This window comes from Notothenia coriiceps, unplaced genomic scaffold (assembly GCF_000735185.1).
Source record: "Notothenia coriiceps isolate Sejong01 unplaced genomic scaffold, NC01 NC01_scaffold00035921, whole genome shotgun sequence".
NCBI lineage: Eukaryota > Metazoa > Chordata > Actinopteri > Perciformes > Nototheniidae > Notothenia > Notothenia coriiceps.
Genome location: NW_011368622.1, coordinates 18,024 through 38,886, shown reverse-complemented (window position 1 = coordinate 38,886; position 20,863 = coordinate 18,024). Strand labels below are relative to the sequence as shown.

The following is a 20,863-nucleotide window of genomic DNA, read 5'->3' as shown; positions in this document are numbered from 1 at the left end:
TGTTTCAGTAGTTGACACATTGAGAATGTATAATATAGCAAAATGGCTATCCTAGTGTAAATGGCTTTTTACCTATTGGGGAAAACCCAAAAAGTGTTAAAACTGTCCCTGGTCTCCCCTACAAGTCTCTCAAAATTGTACTTAAATACTTGGGTAAATGTACTTAGTTACTTCCCACCTTATATTTACACTGAAACTTAATTTAATCTCTTCAACTGACTCCCGGTCAAGTCCCGCATCACTTACAAACTCCTCTTCCTCACCTACAAATCCCTCCATGCCCTCTCCCCTCAATACCTCACAGATCTCCTCCACCCATACATCCCGTCCCGCACCCTTCGATCCTCAGACTCTGGCCTGCTCTCCATTCCCCATTCACGCCTCCGCACCTTCGGGGACCGTGCCTTCAGTGTCGCTGCCCCCACCCTCTGTAACTCCCTCCCTGCAGAAATCCGCAACGCCCCTTCTCTCAACATCTTCAAATCAACCCTTAAAACTCATCTGTTCAACATCGCCTTCCAACAATAACTCACTCCCCCCCCTTACGCTTCCATTTCTGCCCCCTGTTTTATGTTTATGTTTTATGTCTTGTCCTTGTATATTTCTTTGTAAAGCGACCTTGAGGTTATGAAAGGCGCTATATAAATTCAAGTTATTATTATTATTATCGTCTTATTTTGTATTGATCCCTTTTCTTTAGTTATATTATCCACAAGCACATGTTGCTATTTCCCTTTAGATTCTAGGGACCTAACATGTTATGACTGTTTGAGAGCCTATCAGATATACAAACTGCAAAAAACTATTTTTGCTCAATCCTACCCTGAAGCTAGAAATGAGGGTCATTCTTATGTTCAAGTGTTATCTGAGGCTACACCACACCTCTTAGCACCTGCAGAATGCTGCTGGAAGGGTTAGGCACCAAACAGACTTTGTGCATTCCCATATTGTCCTGTTTGTTTAAGTTTAGAACACAATGAACACATATCTCACAAAATCTACCCTTAATGCAGCTGCTAATACAGTGACTCTTTTGGCTTTTTACCTTTTTTTAGACTTAATGTCTATTCAATATCCCCTTTCACAGGTTGCATAGGTTTCAAGACATTAGTGTTTGATTTAAGAGTTATACTGCCTTTTCAGATCTCATCAGTCGCTTTTAAAGATAATCAGAATGTCACAATAAAAGACAGCACTATTAGTGATGCAGTATATAGTACAAATGCATTAGATTAGTGAGACTCTCACCTAGTGAAAGTCCTTCAGTGGCTTCCTCCAGCTTGGACATTGAGCTGAGCTCGGAAGTGATGGCTTCTCCGTTCAGAGTGGAGTTCATCTTTAAGTCTGTGTCTGACATAGCCTTCTGAGTACAGCTGCTGTAGATGAACAATATTTTTAGAAACATAGTTTAAAATCAAATTGCCCTATAAAATCTACATGATAGATTTATTTTCTTTGGGACATGCATTATTTTACATACCTCTCAGCCATGACCGCGACACCATTGCTCTTAACCGAATCCTCTTGGACACTCATCTTGTAGTTGCTGGAATAATAGACAAAACAGTCTTAGGACGACCAAAAACAAATGAGCATTAAGACCCTTTACTCCAAGCAGATCAGAATATCTTTAATGAAACTGAACTGCTCTGGTAATTTATACAAGACTGACACCAAAGTCATTGCAACAATGGGTCAGAGCAAGAGACTGCAATTGCAAAATGTCCAAACTCTGAATATTGTGTCAGAATGCATTGCAGGACATCTGCATGCATTCGATATAGTAGACTACCCTTTGACCCAAATACCCACACTACACCACAATATGCTGTTGCTGTATCTCCGACATCACTGGTTAATACAATTTTAGGTGAAAAATAGTATGTAATGACATGTGAATATTGTAGAAAATACATGATCATGGCTTCAGGGGTTCCTTGTGTGGACTGTGAAATAATGCCATCTAGTGTGTAAACCTATCAACTACTGTGTAAGATCTCAAGTTGTTCCTTCTAATAACTTAACTGTGTAAAGAATTCAATCAATTCAAACACTCTTTCCAAGTAAAAGTCATACATTAAAGATTTCCCTTAATTTAAAGTACAACCAATATTAACAGCAAATGTACACAGAATGGTTCCTTTCAGAGAGTTTGGTTATTAGATATACCGTATTATTGTAATAATGTATATCACATATCAATACTGATGCTTTACCACATAGGCAGCATGTAAATATGTAATAGCTGGAACACGTTTTAATGACCTTACATACTGTTAAGATTATTTATTCTACACAAAAAAAAGTTAAATCTAAGCAGAATACCATTTTATAAATTGATCATTATGTTGAAATCTGTAAAAATAACTTATAATTCCCGTTGTCAGATAAATGAAGTGAAATAAAAAGTACAATAATCCAGAAATCTAGCAGAGTTGAAGTAGAAAGTAGCATACAATTGAATTACCTAACTCAATGATGTGATTAATAACAGCACTTAAGTAAATGTGCTCAGTTACTTTTCATCACTGCAAATTAGCGACACATTCTCTAATTATATATGGCATAAAAATCATTTTGGATTAAGATCTGTCAACCCAGCAGATTCTCTCTCTGGCCTCTAGTTTTGGAGATAACTTTGGTCAAAAATGTCTTTGGACCAAAGTTCAAAACTACAGTGTGGCAATATGAAATGGCAACGGCAAAGTCTAATATTCTGCAAATATCAATTCAAATTCCCTGCAAAGTAGATTTCAGTTCCATTAACAACTTGGATATGTACGTTACCCAGAAAGCAGATGTAACCATTGAAGAACACTGAGTGTTATATTGAATCTTTTGGTAAAAATGTATAGAAGAAGTCCTATAGTCCCATAGGAAAACGTCAAAAGTAGTCACCGAGGTACAGTATAGTGACTATAAGCCTTGGATAAAACAATTAATGCTTGTAGCTGCTTGTCTAGCTTTTATAGAGCACATCTTATTGGGAGAGTGATTTACAGTAAAGAAACATTTTCGTTGACCAAACAATTAAAAGCTTGGCAGCCTGCCCACATCAAATGAGGGATATTCCCTATGTTAGTCATGTGTTTGTCACAAACATGACTTCCCTCAACATGTCAACAATTACAAGTGCGTGCATATTTCTCAGCCTTAAAATCATAAATGTAATCAAGATATGTGTTTATTGTGTTCTGCAATTAAACTGATGTCAGCTTAAGCAAAAAGAGGTGTACCATGTCAGTAAAATAATGTTTTGTGTGCATCATCCTCATACAGGAAAGCTAGTCCCCATAGCAACTTATTACAACAAAACACACCTGACATAAGACTTTTCAGACTCTAAAAATAAAAAAATAAATATGCTTAAATGTCCCTTACCTTCTCCTGGCAGAGAGCTGATTGACAGTAGCTGTCAAGTGCAGAACAGACTGAAATCAACCTTTGCCCGGCACAGGCTTCGTCTGTTGCCCCCTGGAGAGAATATCAGCCTATAGTGGACTTGCATGAATGCATACCAACTTCCCACGCACTAATGCCTCGTCCAGAGCTTTGCACACTTTCGCAATCCTCTGGAATCTGCCGCTGAAGCTGGGTCCACCGGTTAAAGATCCACCAATATGCTTTATCATAGGTTATGGCCCAAGGTGAAGACGACCCGTCACCTCAGACACAAACAGTCTGCAGCTGGTAGAAACCTGCTGTTTGTAATGATTAGACCAGCTAACTGTTGGTGTTAGTGACGGTTCAAAACATTTGACAGTTTAGAGCAGATTTTATTGAAACCTTTATCATCCCAAATCGATTTATGAAGACAAGTTATTATCAGATATGCAGGACCAGGCCTGTCAGAGAAATAATGATACAACTAGATAAGTTCTCTCCGTTTATGAAAATACTTTAGACTTTGGACCATCAAAAAGTTACTCAACAGCTGAACCACATGTGTGCAACTTCAACTTTTTCTTACAAATCAAGAGAGAACTGTCAAGATGACAGCAGCACACACTAAAATGCACAAAATATTCAAGAAATGTGCTGATATCTTGACTTTCTTAAAATCTCCTTTTATTCTTCCACTTTTCTAACGCCATCCAATTATTCCTACTGGATGAAAGCGGTTTCAAATGTCCAAAAATCTATTCTGGTCACGTTTCACTACAGCCCTGATTTCCTCTCCTCTTGCTGAGCTTCATATCAGTCTGTCTGATAACTGCGTTCAAGGATATTTCATAAGTAAACATAGAGGAAAGTTCAACCGTCCATTTCCCAAGTGATCCATAGTCACCTTGCTCACAGGCACCGGGGTCAGTGAATCATCCCACTCAGTCACACCATATGTGTCCCTGCTCCGACCCTCACTGCTCATATCTCGGCACATGCCATCTGTGAAGGGTGTGAATGGTAACTGAGGGCATGAATCACCAGAAAAGTAGACTGCACACAAAGAAAACAGGGTTCTCCGTGTCAAAAGGTTCTCCAGTGAGAACAAGATATTAGAATACATAATCTATCACTGATGCTTTAAAGCCTTTCAATGTTCCAGCTGATGTGGAGCCCATTTGAATCATTTTGCATTATGTTGGAAAGTTTAACCTACAGCACAGTATCATATTTTATAAAGTGATTTCATAATCTGTTTGTAAAATCTTTGTCTGTTTTCTATTTTTGTGAGTTATCGTACTTTGAGTCAATGTACATTCCAATACTGCAATAAAGCAACACATTTACTGATAAGTCATTTTAAATGTGTACGGTAATTAAAATTGATAAGATTAAGATCTGTCGTCCCAGCGGACTCTCTCTGGCCTCTAGTTTTCAAGATAACTTTGGTCAAAATTTCTCTGCAAATCCAAAGTTCAGACCACTTGCAAAACGACTGTGGCAATATGAAGTGGAAATGACAAAGTATTGTATTTTCCTAGTAAACCTCACAAAGTGCCCAGTGTAAAGTAGAATTCAGTAGGTTACTCACTTTCCGCCGGTGCAAACAAGCAAAACACATAACGGTTAATATGTCTGAAGCTTTTATTGTGACAAATCGCACCCTAAACGCAAGATTTACAGGGAACTAATGTAAACGCCATTCTACAGCCATTCACTTGGGCAATCAATATCCAATTCATAAGCAAAATGATGTCTATGGCCACTTGAATGTATGTTGTCTGACCAGAGACAGGGATAAATCTAGCAAGAAGTGAAATGTGTTCCACTGATAAAAAAGACCTGATAATATTGCTGTTAAGATTACACCTGTAACTGGTAGTGGTAGTATAATCTGCTGACAATTTGTTGTTTTTCCACCGACTGAAAGATAAAATAACCAAATTGACCTTTTGCCATTCCACATTAATAATGTCTTTATTTGCAGCCATATTATCATGTATTCACTTTTGAATTAGTCCATTAAACAATTATTTGTGCTGAATTTACTTTTTGTACAGAAGGATGGGAAGAGAATATGACCTACACCCATCATATATCAAGTCATACATGTCGCCATTATCCTGGTGGCCACGCCAACTGTCTTCCTCCCAGGACGTGGAGGTGAAGGTGGTAAACTGACTGAGCACCGTGCTTTCCATCGTTGATCACTGTATGGCAGAAAGATACCCAGAATTTTGTTAATACTTCACTAAGCAGCCTGTATATATTATAGGTGTAACTGTCACCTACCAACTCTGTAGCCTTCAGTTAGAGATTCTTGCTTCGCCACGGTTTTGGCAACAATCAACAAATGTCCTAAGAGCTGAAATTGAATTTGAGTTAGAGACATGGTTTTCATAGGGGTGCATAATATAATAATGTATGTTTTAAAGATTAAACATTTCGGGTGTTGTTACTAAAGGACCCTTTGGAGCAAAAATGTATTCAGAGTACTACATTCTTGCTCTTTGCATTTTAATGTGTAACATGTCAGATTTACCTGTATTTAAATGTACTAAATCAATTAAATTGTCTTGCTACACTTTCATATTAGGTTTTGACTATGGTAATGCATTTCACTGACAGTTAATAAATTAAATAATGCAGGAGACATATAAGGCATATTGGATTTATGTTACAAAATGTGTGTGAGCTCTAAGTGTAAGTATATTTACATACCTGTCACGTATGTCTCAATAACTTCTGGTCTGGAACTATTCTTAATTGTTTGGGGTAAGATAAAGTTGTAAGAATTTAAACCAAACTCAGAGAAGGCCTTATTGCCCAACATTAATGTCCATCTTCACTAACTCTCTTGTGTCTGATGCGTGGGGAAATCCCTGCAGTAAGGCTCCTAAATATGTCCCTTTAAAAAAAAGGCAGTAGTATAAATGAAAATACATACAAAGAGTGTAAGAATGAAAATATGCCATCCATATATTGTGAATGTGGATGTAGTTGTATTCCAAATCTCACTCACAATCCCTAAACAGGAGTGGCAGGTTGAGCAAATTGATGGAATAACATTACCTCAGCATCATCATCTTTGGCCTCACTTATTCTGGGAATAGGGACCCTTGGTATAACAAGGAAGTGAACAGGTGCCTTTGGGCTGATATCCCTGAATGCCAAACACTGATAAACACACAAAAACAACATTAATTAAGTGTTTGGTTGCACAACTTCTTAACCTCAACAAGCTGCTGATTGATCAGTGGTTTCCACGTGGAACAGGCCAACATGATAACATGGTTTGTTTTGTTTACCTTCTCATCTTCATAAATGATATCTGCAGGGATGCTTTTGTCGATCACTTTAGAGAAGATGGTTGGAGCTGGGGAGCCATACTTGTTGCTGGCCTCCTCTGCTAGCCTCACCTCGTCACTCTTTGTGCACAGTGGTCTCTGGAGGTCAGAAAGACACATCACACACCTGTGATCTGAAAAACGGATGCTAGCATACAAACAGCACAAATTCTGGGGGGCACAGTTCACCAAACCTCTTGGTGGTGGGGCACTGCAGAATCCCCACAGACACCACCAGGGCTGGTAGGACAATCGTTTTCAAAATGCAAAGCTGCACACGAGGAAAATAAAATGTTTATGAGAATGAGATGGATTATTTTCAGAGCAGCTACCTCGGCTCGACAAACACGGTCCAAGCGGTGGAGTTGGACCGTTCTCGTCCCGTGTAACTGCGTCCGCAAAATCTGACGAAAATACATGTTTAGCTAACCAGCTAATGTATTGTTTCGGAAGTATATTCCAAGCTTTATCTTGTGTCTTTTTTAACACAACACTGCACAGTTTAAAAAATCTTGTTCACAGACTACAACTCTTTACTGTACATTGGTGTTGCCTTCACGTTTGTTTACCCTTTCTGAATCACCTCTGGTATATGACTTGTCTCAGTTGGAATTATAACATAATTTGCTGTATTTTCCCCTCATTAATTGTTACATATGACTTAATTGCTTATTGTCTCCAAATATTGCACCTGGTACTGTATAGTTACGTTCTTTATTCTTCTTATTTCCATGATAATGGTGTGCTTATGTCAAAATTACGATATCTTTAAATGCGTCCAAAGGGGGCGTTTCAGTTGTTCAAGGGTAGGTTCAAGAGCTCTAACGTTTTCTAATGTATAGTTTCAAACTTTAGCTGTATACGTAAATCACATAATATGGCCTCTAACTAAAATAAAGTAAAATATGGAGCTTTATTGTATTAGTTAATATATAGGGTTGATGTTTAGACCATAGACTGTATATATCAAGGTTAGACATGAAACACTCTCCAGTATGGTAATCCCATGTTTATTACTTTTCGTGCCGCAGTGGGCGCTGTTGTGGGAGAAACTTAGATCTTATGTCAACGAAAGAAGAAGTCGTTGAAGAAACATGGCGGCCCGCACACGTCTGCCCTTGCTCTTTCCTAAAAACCTGCCTCCATTTAGGAACCAAAGGCTTGCACACACAGAGGCGGCCGTCAAGGAGCCCGCGTATCCGCCCATCATCCCCTCTCTCACGGCTAAAAGCAAATCTGCCCGGGGGAGACAGGTTGACGAGCAGGTACAGAAGATATGTGCCTCTCCGGTGGAGGAGAAGCTCTCTCTCATCACTCGCATCCAGCGGATGAAATTTGTGGTTTACCCTCAGACTTTTGCAAGGAACGCGGACACATGGTACCAGCACTTCACCAAGACCGCATATATCCCCGGCCTGCCTGAGAAATACACCCTGAGCCCGGAGAGGGAGACCGGGGGAGAGGAGGAGCAGCCGGCCGCTGCTCAGACCACAGTGCCGGGGGTTGGACATGATGGGTTCACGGAGATCCGCTCCTTGGTCACTCGTGTGATTTTACAGGAGCACTGGCAATTGAGGAACCGCGCACCTTTCCTGTACAGAAAGCAGGAGCAGATGGTTGGACCTTTTCTGAGAAACCTGGTGACTGGACTCACATTCAGTCTGGCCAAATACAACCCACTGTTCCTCTCGTCCAGTCTGGGTACGGATCATTATTGTGCCACCAGTCAAACTTTGGAGAGTTCCTCTGCTTTAGCATCCACTTTAAACTCAATTTGTGGCAACACTGTGAATGTGGCTAGTTTCATATGTGGACCAATAAACAAAGTTGTATTCTAATCTTTACTAAGCAATTGTAGCAGGTTGTTATGAACACCTTCACCAATAATGTGACATGCTTGCTACTTTCTTGGTGAACATATTAACTCACTAAAGTTAACTGGGAGCTGTAGTAATTAGTGTATCATGGGAACATTGCATGGCATCAACCAGCAGTGCCAAACATTTTCTAGTGCAATCTTCTCAAACGCTCTCAGAAACTTCTTTATGCCCTGGTGGCTTGGAATATGTGTTCTAATTTGTACTGCACCTCACCAAAAGTGCTGCGTAAAGCTTACAAATACATATACAGTACATCTTTAACAAGGTGTTATTTAATTTGTTTTAATACTATTGCTGATACAATATGTTACTTGACTTTGGAACTGATACAATATCTAAAGATGAGCAGTAAAAATATGTTTTTTCATTCAACAAAAAAGCCACACAAACTGCTGAGAACTTACACAAGTGAAATACATTCTTAGCTAACAGGGGAAAATGTATCATTTGAATATAAGAGAACACCTATGAAGTTAACAATGATGTAGAACTGAACAGATATATACATATTACAAAAGTTCAAATGAGGACAACACATAGACCATAGATCCTACCTGGTATCTAGTTCTAGATTAAAATAGCAATATCATTGTGCATTCTTACCTTTTTTAATTTTCCACAGACACCGCGTTTTGAGTCATATTTTCTGTGTTTCTCCATCAGATATTGATCCCAATGTTCATTTCTACTGGCGAAGGGGACAGACAATCATCCCAAAGGGACATCGAAGAGGTCGGCAAGAGCCAACCAGATTCCAGATCGATGACCGGCCAAATAGTCAGATCAGGATAACCGAACAACTGCCCCAGGTACACATCATTCTCACATTATGAAATGTATGTTATACAAAGTCTGTCAATATTGAATTGTCATGAATCCTACCAAACTAGAGCAAGGTTTTCTACCAGTGTCACATCATAATAACATATAAATAACAGCTTCCATTTTATTTGTAATTTTCCTTTCTCTTAGTTCATCTCGCTGGAGGACTCTTATGCTGCTGAAGTTCAAGAGGTCACTTTGTCTCCCAGCGTCATGCCTCTGTTCAGAAGGCAGTATGACAACAACATGTTTACAGGTAACACGAGAGCAGTCACATCCAACGTTTCTCACTTTTTCATGATGTGATTTCAGAGTAGCCAAAAGAACAAATAATGAGTGTATGTTGGTTACATTTTGTAGTATAAGTAACATTCTCATTATTCAGTGACTTCTGGTGCCACTAGGGGGCCCAAACGTGCAGCTGTTCAGTCAACAAAAATGACAAAGTGTGGGTCATTTATTCTAAAGAGATGGTTGTTTTTGGAGATGTCAAATACGGAGGAAAAAAAACTTAATCAGCTTATTCTAACCACTGACTAGCTGTAACCATCAAACATTTTCAATTGTTCTTACAATGGACGTAAACCTAGATCAACTAATTGTTGCATCTCTGACGAAAGTAAATTCCAACAGTCTGTTTCATACAACAGCGGTCATGATTAAGTCGCAAATATGGATGGAGAATTACAAAACAATTATAAAATGATCATCCTGGAGAAAAATATAGAAGCCTTTAGTGTTGTTCCTTAACCCTTTCTCTGCAAGCTGTGCTCTGTTTACATTAAACTTGTCCTCTGGTTCTCATCAACAGGGGCGAAGTTACCGGACCCGGCCTGCTACGGTCACACTCAGTTCCACCTGGTGCCGGATCGCTACCAGAGAGACAGGATGGCCCGGCTGCAGCAGTCCGATCAGGTGGAGGTCTTTCTCCGAGCCAACGCACTCACCAGCCTCTTCGCCTGGACCGGAGCTCAGGCCATGTACCAGGGTGAGTAATAGGGGTGGTAGAAATAATCGATACAGAATAGTATTAGTATAGTAGTAGCATAGTATTTGTGTGGCAATATGGTATCGATACACGGATGCCAAGTATCGATATTGTATTATATAAGCTATTCATATTGCAAATCTAAATTAGCTTGGCAAAGCTACCATCAAATACTGAGCGAGCTAAGAAAATAACTCAATCATCACCTACTTCATGTGCAAAGACCTGTGTCCGTACATCGTTGTGGAAAACGAAGGCTTTTGTCACATGTTAAAGACACTGGAATCCAATATATCATGCTATCATATCAATATATATGCGCAATATATTGCAGTATATCGTATCGCTATACTTAGCATATCGTGAGGAGCCTGATGATTCCTACCCCTAGTGAGTAACACAGGGACAGACATCAGATAACAATACCATTTATATTTTTAATGATTCTAGATTAGTTTGTTCTTTTATTGTATATGAGTGCAGAATCCCAACTCTATTCTTCATGTATTTAACCTCATGGAGACTATAGTAAGTCTTTGGGACATGTGTTAGGAAAGAACATCTAGGAAAGAACATCTAGGAAATCCAAAGGTGCTTTTTCACATTTAGTATATCTTTCTTTTGGTAGTAACAACTATCTTTCTCAAATATCAGTCCATTGAGATGTAGCAGTGGTCGAATCACCCTGACACAGTTTGCATTAAAGTCTCTGTTAAATGGATTATTATTTAATTGAAGAAATTATATGATAATTCCCTTTCACCTCTGTAGGTTTCTGGAACCACGAGGACGTAACAAGGCCTTTCGTGTCCCAGGCTGTGATCACAGACGGGAAGTTCTTCTCCTTCTTCTGCTACCAGCTCAACACAGTGGCCCTCTCTGTGGAGACGGACGCTAACAACCCCAGAAAGAACCTCCTGTGGGGCACCGAGAGCCTGCGGCTGTACGACAGCGTGCAGGACGGAGAGGTGGTGGGTCTGAACGACGACGTCCTCAAGCTTCTGGTTCAGTTCCTCATGAACAAGCAGTAGACGTTCTCCAGATTTCTTTAGGGAGATTGTATAAATGTGGAAGGTTTTGCTAGAAATCAGGGGGAAAACCCCAACATGCCGGAAATTAGGACGTTTGTCAGAGTGTATAAAATGAAACGTTCAAAAAAGCAGCTTTCTTTAACAGCCATCTGAGTATGAACAAAGGGATGAAAAACACTGTACACACAGAGTATTATAATGGTGCAGGCTGTATTTATGAAAAAATAAAATAAAAAAAACATGCTTTTCAAAATGACCCTTGTGTTTGTCAGGGCTTACAACAACATTTTTTGCATTTATAGGCATCTTTTAACTTGTATTCCCACTTCCCTTTCAAAGAGTAATGCATGGAATTAGCATTATACTACTTGACTAAAGGAAGACCATACAACTGATGCAGATATATCCTCTTTTATTCCATATATCCTTTCTTCTTCTCCATCTGAAGCCTCATAAGGATTTATACAACTTCTTTTCACATGTGCAGTAGTTCTGTACAAGCAGACTTTGAGGTTTCTCTTTAGAAACACTGTCTCCATACCAGCTACACAAAGGCGTTCTTAGTTATTCCAGGCAGTGACTTGGTAGTTTTCCTTTGTGTGTTTACATATAGTGGTACACCTTTAAGGTTAAATGCAGGCTGATAACTCGGACCACCTTCTGATACATCAACATGAAAAACACACAAGTTATTAAAGCTAATAAACAGCATTTTGGGAAAACCTAAAGGTATGAAAAAAAGGAAAGATAAACAAAAAGACAGTTAGAAGCACAATATGAATGAAAGTGCTTGTGAAGAGTGTAAGGCACTGCTCACAAACCATTACTCATGAATAAAAAGTAAAGGGAAGTTGAGGTTTAACTTGCCAGAAATAAAAAAAATGTTTGAGAGAGGTGTCAAAGAAGCGATGCATTTGAGTTTTTCCACAGGAAGTGGGTGAATACAGGGCAAGATAGAGAAAATAACACAGAAGGTAAATGCTTTGCTCTTTTAGCTGCCATGACAGCACAGATTAAAATAGAAAAAAAATGTTCCAGTGAGATAAGAGTGAACATTAGAACTAAAAGAGGCTACTTGTGAACATGTTATTGCACTTTGTTTGGTAAAAACATACACAAAATAGTTGCTGAGATATTGCTTTTTAAAGTATATCATTCACATTTGAATATAAGCAAATTTAAAGAAGCTTGGATCTTTTTGGATTTCAAGTCTTTACACTTTTCTTTGTCTCATCGAAGAGCTTTCCCCTGGTCCATTACTTTCTCCTTGAGTCCTGATAAGGAAACAAAACATTCACGTCATAAAAACTTACAAATATATACATACAACTTAAAAAGATTTTAAAAAACTGCACCACTCCCATAGTACTCACAGTGTATTTGTTTGTTCTGTAGTCCCATTCTCCGCTGAGAATAAAGCAGAATATTTAAATGTGAAACACAACATACGATGCACATAAAGATGAAGAGGCGTGTCTGTTTCTGTCTGATTACCTGCTGTGTTGTTTTTCTTAGACTGGCTTTTCTCGTAGAGCAGAATGATGGCGACCAGGACGATCACCTCGATCACTATGGCGACGAAGGGCTTCAGAGGCTCGTGGATGCTGATGACCTTCAGAAGTAACGGTGGAAAATTGAAAAATACTCGATTACAAGAAAAAGTAAAACACTTAACCTAAAATACAAGTAGAGAAGTATTGCAGGCAAAATGTACTTTAACTATACAAAGTTAAATGTGAATTGTACATTTTTAGATAATTAGTTTTAACTTCTTCATTAGTTAATTTACGTGGTGTTTCGCAACAAGGTCCTAACCACAAGTCACAGGATAAATCTGAGCTGTATTGAAATATGTAATGGGGTAGAAGAGAAGAAAAAACGTCTTTGATCTTTTTGTACAATGAGGGAAAGTCCTTGGGTCTCAAACTTAATGTTGAAATGAAACCTTCTGAGAAGAGGTCATGTGGACAGTGCATTTTTCTCAACCTTTATGGCTTGTGACCAAACACCACTCGTTAAGCACAGTATTTGAGAAAATGCACTTATACTTTCCACATCTGACCTTCAGCTCTACGTTGCTCATGCTGGTGCTGATGGCGTACACCGCCCCGCAGAAATACAAGCCTCCGTCGGCCTCCACCAGGCTGGACACCACTAGTTTGGTGTTCCTTTCTTCATTTTTGATTTCATATCGAAGAGGCTCTTCAGCTGCAATAATCTGCTCCTGGAACGATAAAGAATGTGAAACGGGTGAGTGGCCATTTATATATATTTACATTACATTTTAATGTGTTGATTTTCTTTAACTGTGAGAAACAAAAATAAAACATCTGAGTTTGTTTTTGAAAGATTTGTTTTGGGCCACCAGTGCCTTTATTGAAGAGACAGGAACAAAGGTACATTGCTACATTGAGTTTTTGTAAGTGAAAAAACTTTAAACAAAGTCAATATTCTGAATATTATTACAGATTTACTTTAATCCATAGACACCTGCACACGTGTTTTCAATTTGCCTGATTAGACACATCTTGAGGACAGTTAAAGAAGAGGTCTAATCACCTGTGTGTATAATATGAGTGTGTAGGGCTGTACCGTGCAGATGGCATTATTCAATCTTTATTTAAAAACTGAAATGTATGGTAAAAGGTGTCAATTCAAATGTCACAATTGGCCTAATCTCATTCTAAGCCACAGCTCTGTGCAGCTCACCCACCTTGTCTGTACCGTTCGCTTTGTACCAGTACCAGGTTCTGGGCTCTGGTTTGGTCTCCTCCATTTTGCATGTGATCACCGCAAAGTCCCCCACATAGCTGACTATCGGCTTGTCTCGCACTTCCCCGATCTGTGGAGCTGTGGGGACAACAGGGGGAAGAGCATGGTAAAAACACAGCTTGTTGTACCATTCAAACAGAGTTACTCAGAGTAGTTATTGATATTCATTATAATGAAACAACAGTGACTTGCTGATACATTTGCAATGCATACAAATGTGATTAATATAACAATAATAATAATATAATAATAATTAGATTTGTACCTGCCAAAACAAAGTCTATTTTGGCTTTACTTCCAAACTCGCATGTGTAACTTCCAAGGTCTTCTTCATTGACAATGCTGAACCTGTAATCAAAAATATATACAAACCAAATTATGTTTAGGACAAGTGATTTTGGGGTAAAACCTGACTATTATGCAACACATTAATATGATGACAGGTCTCCCTTGTAAAAGAGATCATTGATCTCAATGGGATTTTTTACCTGGATAAATAAAGGCTAAGAAGAAGAAGAAGATGAATAATTTAAATGTGAGTGGCATTTAATGTGTTTTACTTTCAGGTAAATTAAAGTACTTTTTTCTATTGAAATAAGGTCGTTTTACTAGAAAAACAGCAAAATATGTCTTGTATTTAAAATTGTACATTAGACTGAAATAAAAACTAAAACAAAGTCATTTTCTCTAGCTGCTTTATATTCAAATATATTTTCTACAAATTCTAACAATATATGCACATTGACTATTTTTGTAAATGATGATGTAAAAATGCATAAACGTGAGAAGATTGAGGCATCTACCTATCAAAAGAGAAAAATTAGTTTAGGAAAAAGTTCAAATTACTTGCGCTAATGGATGAAATAGTGGCCATGTGAAGTACTTACACTCGTTTGAGATTATACTGATCGTTCTCCATCGGCACTGTTTGATTGCTGTTCTTTACCTCCTCGCCATCTTTCTTCCAGAGCCCCGTTATGTTTGCCAGTTTGTCCTTGTTACCTATCCAGGTGCACTCCAGAGCCAGATTCACAGGGTTCAACAGCTCCACCTTCTCTGTGTGGCTCTCACCTGCGTGGAGCACATGCACAATGAAAATTCATAATTAACAAACATTCACAATAACCCAAAAAAAACACTTATCCCTGCCATCATAGGCTACAATTGAAAAATAGTGACCTTTAAGAGCAACGCTCCTGACATCTGTCGGCAGTTGATCGATAGGAATCAGCGGTGGGGGCGTAGGGCCAGGTGTCTCTGAAAGGAAAACAGGCAATTATATAAAACACACAAAATGAACATCTAAATCTATCTGTACTGGCTTTTTAAAAAATTAAATTAAAGTTGTCTTTAGGGAATTACTTGTTGGTTATGAGCTATGTGTTTAGCTGGCCCCACCCCCATGAGTATTACATCACTAGAAAGCCCAGGAGGTTTTTTTTTACACAGAACATTAGGACAAAAATAAACTGCATGCATGATGTTTGAGATAAAGGCTCCAGTGTGATGTCCCCCAAAGAGGACAGAAAATAAAATACGGGTCTTTAGGCAACTTAACAATAAGTGTCCCCTTCAAAGTGTTGTTGTTAAGTGTTTATTTGGAGGACTATCCATCTATCTATCTATCTATCTACAGTGGGGCAAAAAAGTATTTAGTCAGCCACCAATTGTGCAAGTTCTCCCAATTAAAAAGATGAGAGGCTTGTAATTTTCATCCTAGGTACACTTCAACTATGAGAGACAGAATGGGGGGAAAGAATCCAGGAAATCACATTGTAGGATTTTTAATGAATGAATTGGTAAATTCCTCAGTAAAATAAGTATTTGGTCACCTACAAACAAACAAGATTTCTGTCTCTCAGAGACCTGTAGATTTTTATTTAAGAGCCTCCTCTGTCCTCCACTTGTTAACTGTATTAATGGCACCTGTTTGAACTCGTTATCAGTATAAAAGACACCTGTCCACAACCTCAAACAGTCACACTCCAAACTCCACTATGGCCAAGACCAAAGAGCTGTCAAAGGACACCAGAAATAAAATTGTAGGCCTGCACCAGGCTGGGAAGACTGAATCTGCAATAGATAAGCAGCTTGGTGTGAAGAAATCAACTGTGGGAGCAATTATTAGAAAATGGAAGACATACAAGACCACTGATAATCTCACTTGATCTGGGGCTCCACACAAGATCTCACCCCGTGGGGTCAAAATGATCACAAGAACGGTGAGCAAAAATCCCAGAACCACACGGGGGGACCTAGTCAATGACCTGCAGAGAGCTGGGACCAAAGTAAAAAAGGCTACCATCAGTAACACACTACGCCGCCAGGGACTCAAATCCTGCAGTGCCAGACGTGTCCCCCTGCTTAAGCCAGTACATGTCCAGGCCCGTCTGAAGTTTGCTAGAGAGCATTTAGATGATCCAGAAGAGGATTGGGAGAATGTCATATGGTCAGATGAACCAAAATAGAACCTTTTGGTAAAAATTCAACTAGACGTGTTTGGAGGAGAAAGAATGCTGAGTTGCATCCAAAGAACACCATACCTACTGTGAAACATGGGGGTGGAAACATCATGCTTTGGGGCTATTTTTCTGCAAAGGGACCAGGACGACTGATCCGTGTAAAGGAAAGAATGAATGGGGCCATGTATCGTGAGATTTTGAGTGACAACCTCCTTCCATCAGCAAGGGCATTGAAGATGAAACGTGGCTGTGTCTTTCAGCATGACAATGATCCCAAACACACCGCCCGGGCAACGAAGGAGTGGCTTCGTAAGAAGCATTTCAAGGTCCTGGAGTGGCCTAGGCAGTCTCCAGATCTCAACCCCATAGAAAATCTTTGGAGGGAGTCGAAAGTCCGTGTTGCCCAGCGACAGCCCCAAAACATCACTGCTCTAGAGGAGATCTGCATCGAGGAATGGGCCAAAATACCAGCAACAGTGTGTGAAAACCTTTGAAGACTTACATAAAACGTTTGACCTCTGTCATTGCCAACAAAGGGTATATAACAAAGTATTGAGATTAACTTTTGTTATTGACCAAATACTTATTTTCCACCATCATTTGCAAATAAAGTCTTTAAAAATCAGACAATGTGATTTTCTGGATTTTTTTTTTCTCATTTTGTCTCTCATAGTTGAGGTATACCTAGGATGAAAATTACAGGCCTCTCATCTTTTTTAAGTGGGAGAACTTGCGCAATTGGTGGTTGACTAAATACTTTTTTGCCCACTGTAACATATTCCACAGGTACTGAAAACGTATCCGATGGAAGAACTGGTGCGGGCAATAACACAAGATACTTTTTGCCACTGTTCAAGTTTGGGAACATTTCCCTCATGGCTTCACAACACAGCACGGGGATCGGGTTCACTTGTCAGCATCGACAGATTGCAAGTAGCAGACAACTCGTGTTTGCGCAATCCGCGTCCCTATGCTGATGGAGTGGAACCCCCCAGGAAAAGGATGTTGTGCACCTTTTTGAAGAAGCTCCAAGGGTTTTCGTTTTTGTGCTCCGAGACTGCTGGTGCTGTGTTGTGAACGCAGAACCGCTCACTGTAACCCTGGTAAGACTCAGACAGCAGTGCCTCCATCTCTGATATGGCTCTGGCACTTAGCTTCCCCCTCTAAGCTTGCTTCCGCTACGATCTTGTTTGAACCTGGGGTCACTTTCGCCTAAGCAGCCATGTCCAGCAAGTCTTGGCGGGCCCCCATCAGACTAATCCAGTATGGACTTTGATAGAAGTAACGAAACAATACGGCGGCGAAATTGTCCTGGCCGGCGGGGGGCTGAAACAATCACATGAACTCCCGCCCAGACACACAAGCACAGCGGTTGATTGGCAGGAGCGTTGCACGGTATAAAAAAGCTGACGCTCCCGTCGAGGCGGCAAAAGTGGAACATTAAAACAACTAAAACACGAGCACCGCGAGAGAAGAGCTACGCTTTGCTACCCACAAAGCAGGCGGCGAAATCGTGGACCGCACAAAAGTCGAAACAAGTAAGGAATGGCCACAAAGCGCTGAACGTCAAGCGCGACCGCGCAGTGTCTAAGGGGCCGTAAGTGCGGTGTCGTCATCCTGAATTGCCCAAGATGCTGGAGTGAAGACCGGAGATGAAGCACAGGCTTTACATAAGACACTGTAAATAGTCCCTTCCCCTGATAAACGCGCAGTGAATTCAGAGGGGTTTAGGGCCTTTGAGCACTTACTCAAGGCTTCAGGTCTTGCCAGGCCAGAACCAGATGCCGTGTTTTTTGTCGCGGCCCAGACTTGTGAGATAGCTCGCTCCACCCTGCTCCCAGCACTCGCTCAAATCATTTTGGCTTCTGGAGACCTCCACCTGGTAGAGAGCGCAACTGTCAGCAATGGTGGTGCAGGTAAAGTTTAGCTTTGCTTGCCAAGATCTCCCTCTATTCCAGGTGGAATGAGAAAACTGCTCACTAACCGTGCTACAAACGATCACAGGACGATCGATGCGGAGTCTTTATGGGGCTTCTCTCTGACAAATCAAGCCGAAAAAAAAAAAAGAAAAGGGAAAAATAAACTATGGGCCATAGATATGTGCTCAGATTATGTGTGAACATAAAAATAATTTGGTGTGTAAACACGTGTGATTGGAAAAATGTAAAAACACATCCACAATGCATGTTAAAAAGATGTTGCAAAAGTGTAACAGTGTAACAGGACGCTAACACATTTTCCACAAATAAAAAATCTGAAGAATCTGCATCGAGAAATCTCTTAGACATTTACAAACTTCGGCATCAGGCGAGTTGTGAATCCGAATTTTGTATTTTGTCGAGGCCAAAATGCGCCTTCGGATCGCAAATCCTGCGCGTGGGACTGTCTTTACACACACGGACTTTAGACATAGTCCTCCGCACGCGTTCTTCGCCGCTAAAATCTACTCGTGTCCACCGGGTTATTTTCGGAACACACGAATGGCCGGCTGAGAACGACATGTCAGCATGATTTCAAAGTAAAGCATGAATGTTTGTGTTAATGCTCTGTTGTTTTTTATTAGTAATGAACAGCGGAACATTAAGCATCTTAATCACCATCATCATCATGTTTAGTCAATATAGCAATATCCGAGCACATTTCGTTGATGTGTGAAGTACAGGGCTGCACATATACCCACTTCGGGGTCCCGGGGAGCAGCTGGAGCCGAAGCGGCCCAGATAAAATCTTTTCTCATTGGTTTGTCATATGCACAGGTAAAGCGGGTCCAAAGTGTACAAAGCACTTCAGCATCTTATTAATCGTCCTAAGATTATAACTACACAATGCGTAAAAGTAATCTGTAGGAAAACACCGTATTCTAGGTACGCCTTAGATAGTAAAGGCTACAATTAAATTTATAATATCATCGTGTCCTTGCTACTGTAAGATCATATATTCCTGCTATTGCTTCCATTTGTATTTAATCGTTATTGGTTTTACTGTTTCGCAAACATTCACAATTGGGATGAAGAGTTATCCATCATCATGNCGGGAAGCGAAAGAACGAGCAAGACCCATTGCTGGTATGATAACAACCTGGAGATAGCTAAGATAAGATAACTTTAACAAGATGCCTGTGTGCTTAGTACCAGGTTGTTATCATACCAGCAATGGGTCTTGCTCGTTCTTTCGCTTCCCGTCTGATGAAAGTTAGCTACCTAGCTAGTAGCAAGCACGTTAGTTAGCATTACAGTCTTAGCCTTGTCATTTTTATTAGCCTTAACATGAAGTAAGTGAAACCTTTGAAGAGTACTGTCACACCGGTGTGATCATTCTATAATACACCATTTAAGCCCGGGGGAGAGATGCTAACGCTAACGCTACATTAGCACTGGCGATCTGTTCTACTTCATGCTATCTGCACAAATGGTTGACATTAAACATTAAAAAGATCATGCAGTTCAGAGAGAATCAAAGGAAGGCAGGCAGCTTTGCATGACATTCTTCTGGACTTGTTTCATTGTGTTGATAGTGAGGGTAGTCAATCACTTTTTTGACAAGACAGTAGTGACGGCCATCTTGGTGACGTGTGTTGTTGTGAGAGTGCGAGACCAGAGACGTAGTTCATTGAGCGTTTCACACAAAAAAATGTGTTACTTCACAGTTTTGCAAAATTATCTTTTAAATTGGCAAACATCATATGTGTAATTTGTGGCACAATTTAAACGGGATCGAAAGATAATCTTTCTCTCTCCATTGACTTCAATACATAATTTTTCCGAAATAAGGTCCCATGGAGCTCCTCCGGAAGAGGAGGGACTTTGCCACTCTGGCGAAGTCATCTAGTCAGGCATCTTGTTAAAGTTATCTTATTTTAGCCAGCACCATATAGATTCTATCTATATGGCGCTGATCTTAGCTATCTCTTTGTGGAGGAAAACAATGGTGACATCACTTATGTGACTCTGGGATTTGTAGTCTTTCTAGTTGCGTATTTTTCATAGTCTTATATTTCAACAGTTTTATGACAAACTGTGACTTTTTTGGCATGGAAATGATTTTTTAAGATTGACAAACATCTTATGTGTATTTCATGGCACAATTCAAACGGGATCGCAATATACGTTTTCTCTCTCCATTGACTTCAATACATTATTTTTCCCGGGACTTCGCCTCTCAGAGAGAGGCGGGGCCG

At 39.9% G+C, this 20,863-nt stretch overlaps 3 protein-coding genes and 1 long non-coding RNA gene across 7 annotated transcripts; 1 reads left to right on the top strand and 3 right to left on the bottom strand.

Moving 5' to 3' along the window:
• Nucleotides 1-1,245: 1,245 nt before the first annotated feature.
• On the bottom strand, nt 1,246-4,486 carry LOC104963273 (uncharacterized). Its single transcript, XR_800300.1, has 3 exons — nt 3,382-4,486; nt 1,481-1,546; nt 1,246-1,376 (listed from the first exon to the last, which is right to left on the bottom strand). It is a non-coding gene; the product is annotated as an uncharacterized lncRNA (long non-coding RNA).
• A 528-nt stretch (nt 4,487-5,014) lies between these two features.
• On the bottom strand, nt 5,015-7,479 carry hint2 (histidine triad nucleotide binding protein 2). 4 transcript variants are annotated; one of them, XR_800299.1, is made up of 6 exons: nt 7,301-7,405; nt 7,064-7,135; nt 6,693-6,830; nt 6,457-6,561; nt 5,677-5,749; nt 5,015-5,594 (listed from the first exon to the last, which is right to left on the bottom strand). XR_800299.1 is itself a non-coding variant. In XM_010791839.1 (6 exons), the coding sequence occupies exons 1-6, from the start codon at nt 7,462-7,464 to the stop codon at nt 5,503-5,505; spliced, it is 660 nt and encodes a 219-aa protein (XP_010790141.1). In that variant the 5' UTR covers nt 7,465-7,479; the 3' UTR covers nt 5,015-5,502. The 4 variants fall into 4 exon arrangements, 3 of the variants coding, with proteins under 3 accessions (XP_010790141.1, XP_010790143.1, XP_010790142.1); XM_010791839.1 differs by lacking the exon at nt 7,301-7,405 and adding an exon at nt 7,423-7,479 and having other exon boundaries at nt 6,926-7,135; XM_010791841.1 differs by lacking the exon at nt 7,301-7,405 and adding an exon at nt 7,423-7,479.
• Nucleotides 7,480-7,802: 323 nt separating this feature from the next.
• On the top strand, nt 7,803-11,705 carry mrps30 (mitochondrial ribosomal protein S30). The gene is made up of 5 exons (XM_010791838.1): nt 7,803-8,432; nt 9,275-9,420; nt 9,584-9,689; nt 10,245-10,421; nt 11,193-11,705. Exons 1-5 carry the CDS (start codon nt 7,826-7,828, stop codon nt 11,450-11,452), a joined length of 1,296 nt encoding a protein of 431 aa, XP_010790140.1. The 5' UTR covers nt 7,803-7,825; the 3' UTR covers nt 11,453-11,705.
• Nucleotides 11,706-11,847: 142 nt separating this feature from the next.
• Nucleotides 11,848-16,120, bottom strand: LOC104963269 (embigin). The gene is made up of 9 exons (XM_010791837.1): nt 16,061-16,120; nt 15,404-15,481; nt 15,112-15,295; nt 14,490-14,572; nt 14,166-14,302; nt 13,515-13,676; nt 12,947-13,064; nt 12,826-12,859; nt 11,848-12,726 (listed from the first exon to the last, which is right to left on the bottom strand). The coding sequence occupies exons 3-9, from the start codon at nt 15,141-15,143 to the stop codon at nt 12,666-12,668; spliced, it is 627 nt and encodes a 208-aa protein (XP_010790139.1). The 5' UTR covers nt 15,144-15,295; nt 15,404-15,481; nt 16,061-16,120; the 3' UTR covers nt 11,848-12,665.
• Between the last annotated feature and the right edge of the window lie 4,743 nt (nt 16,121-20,863).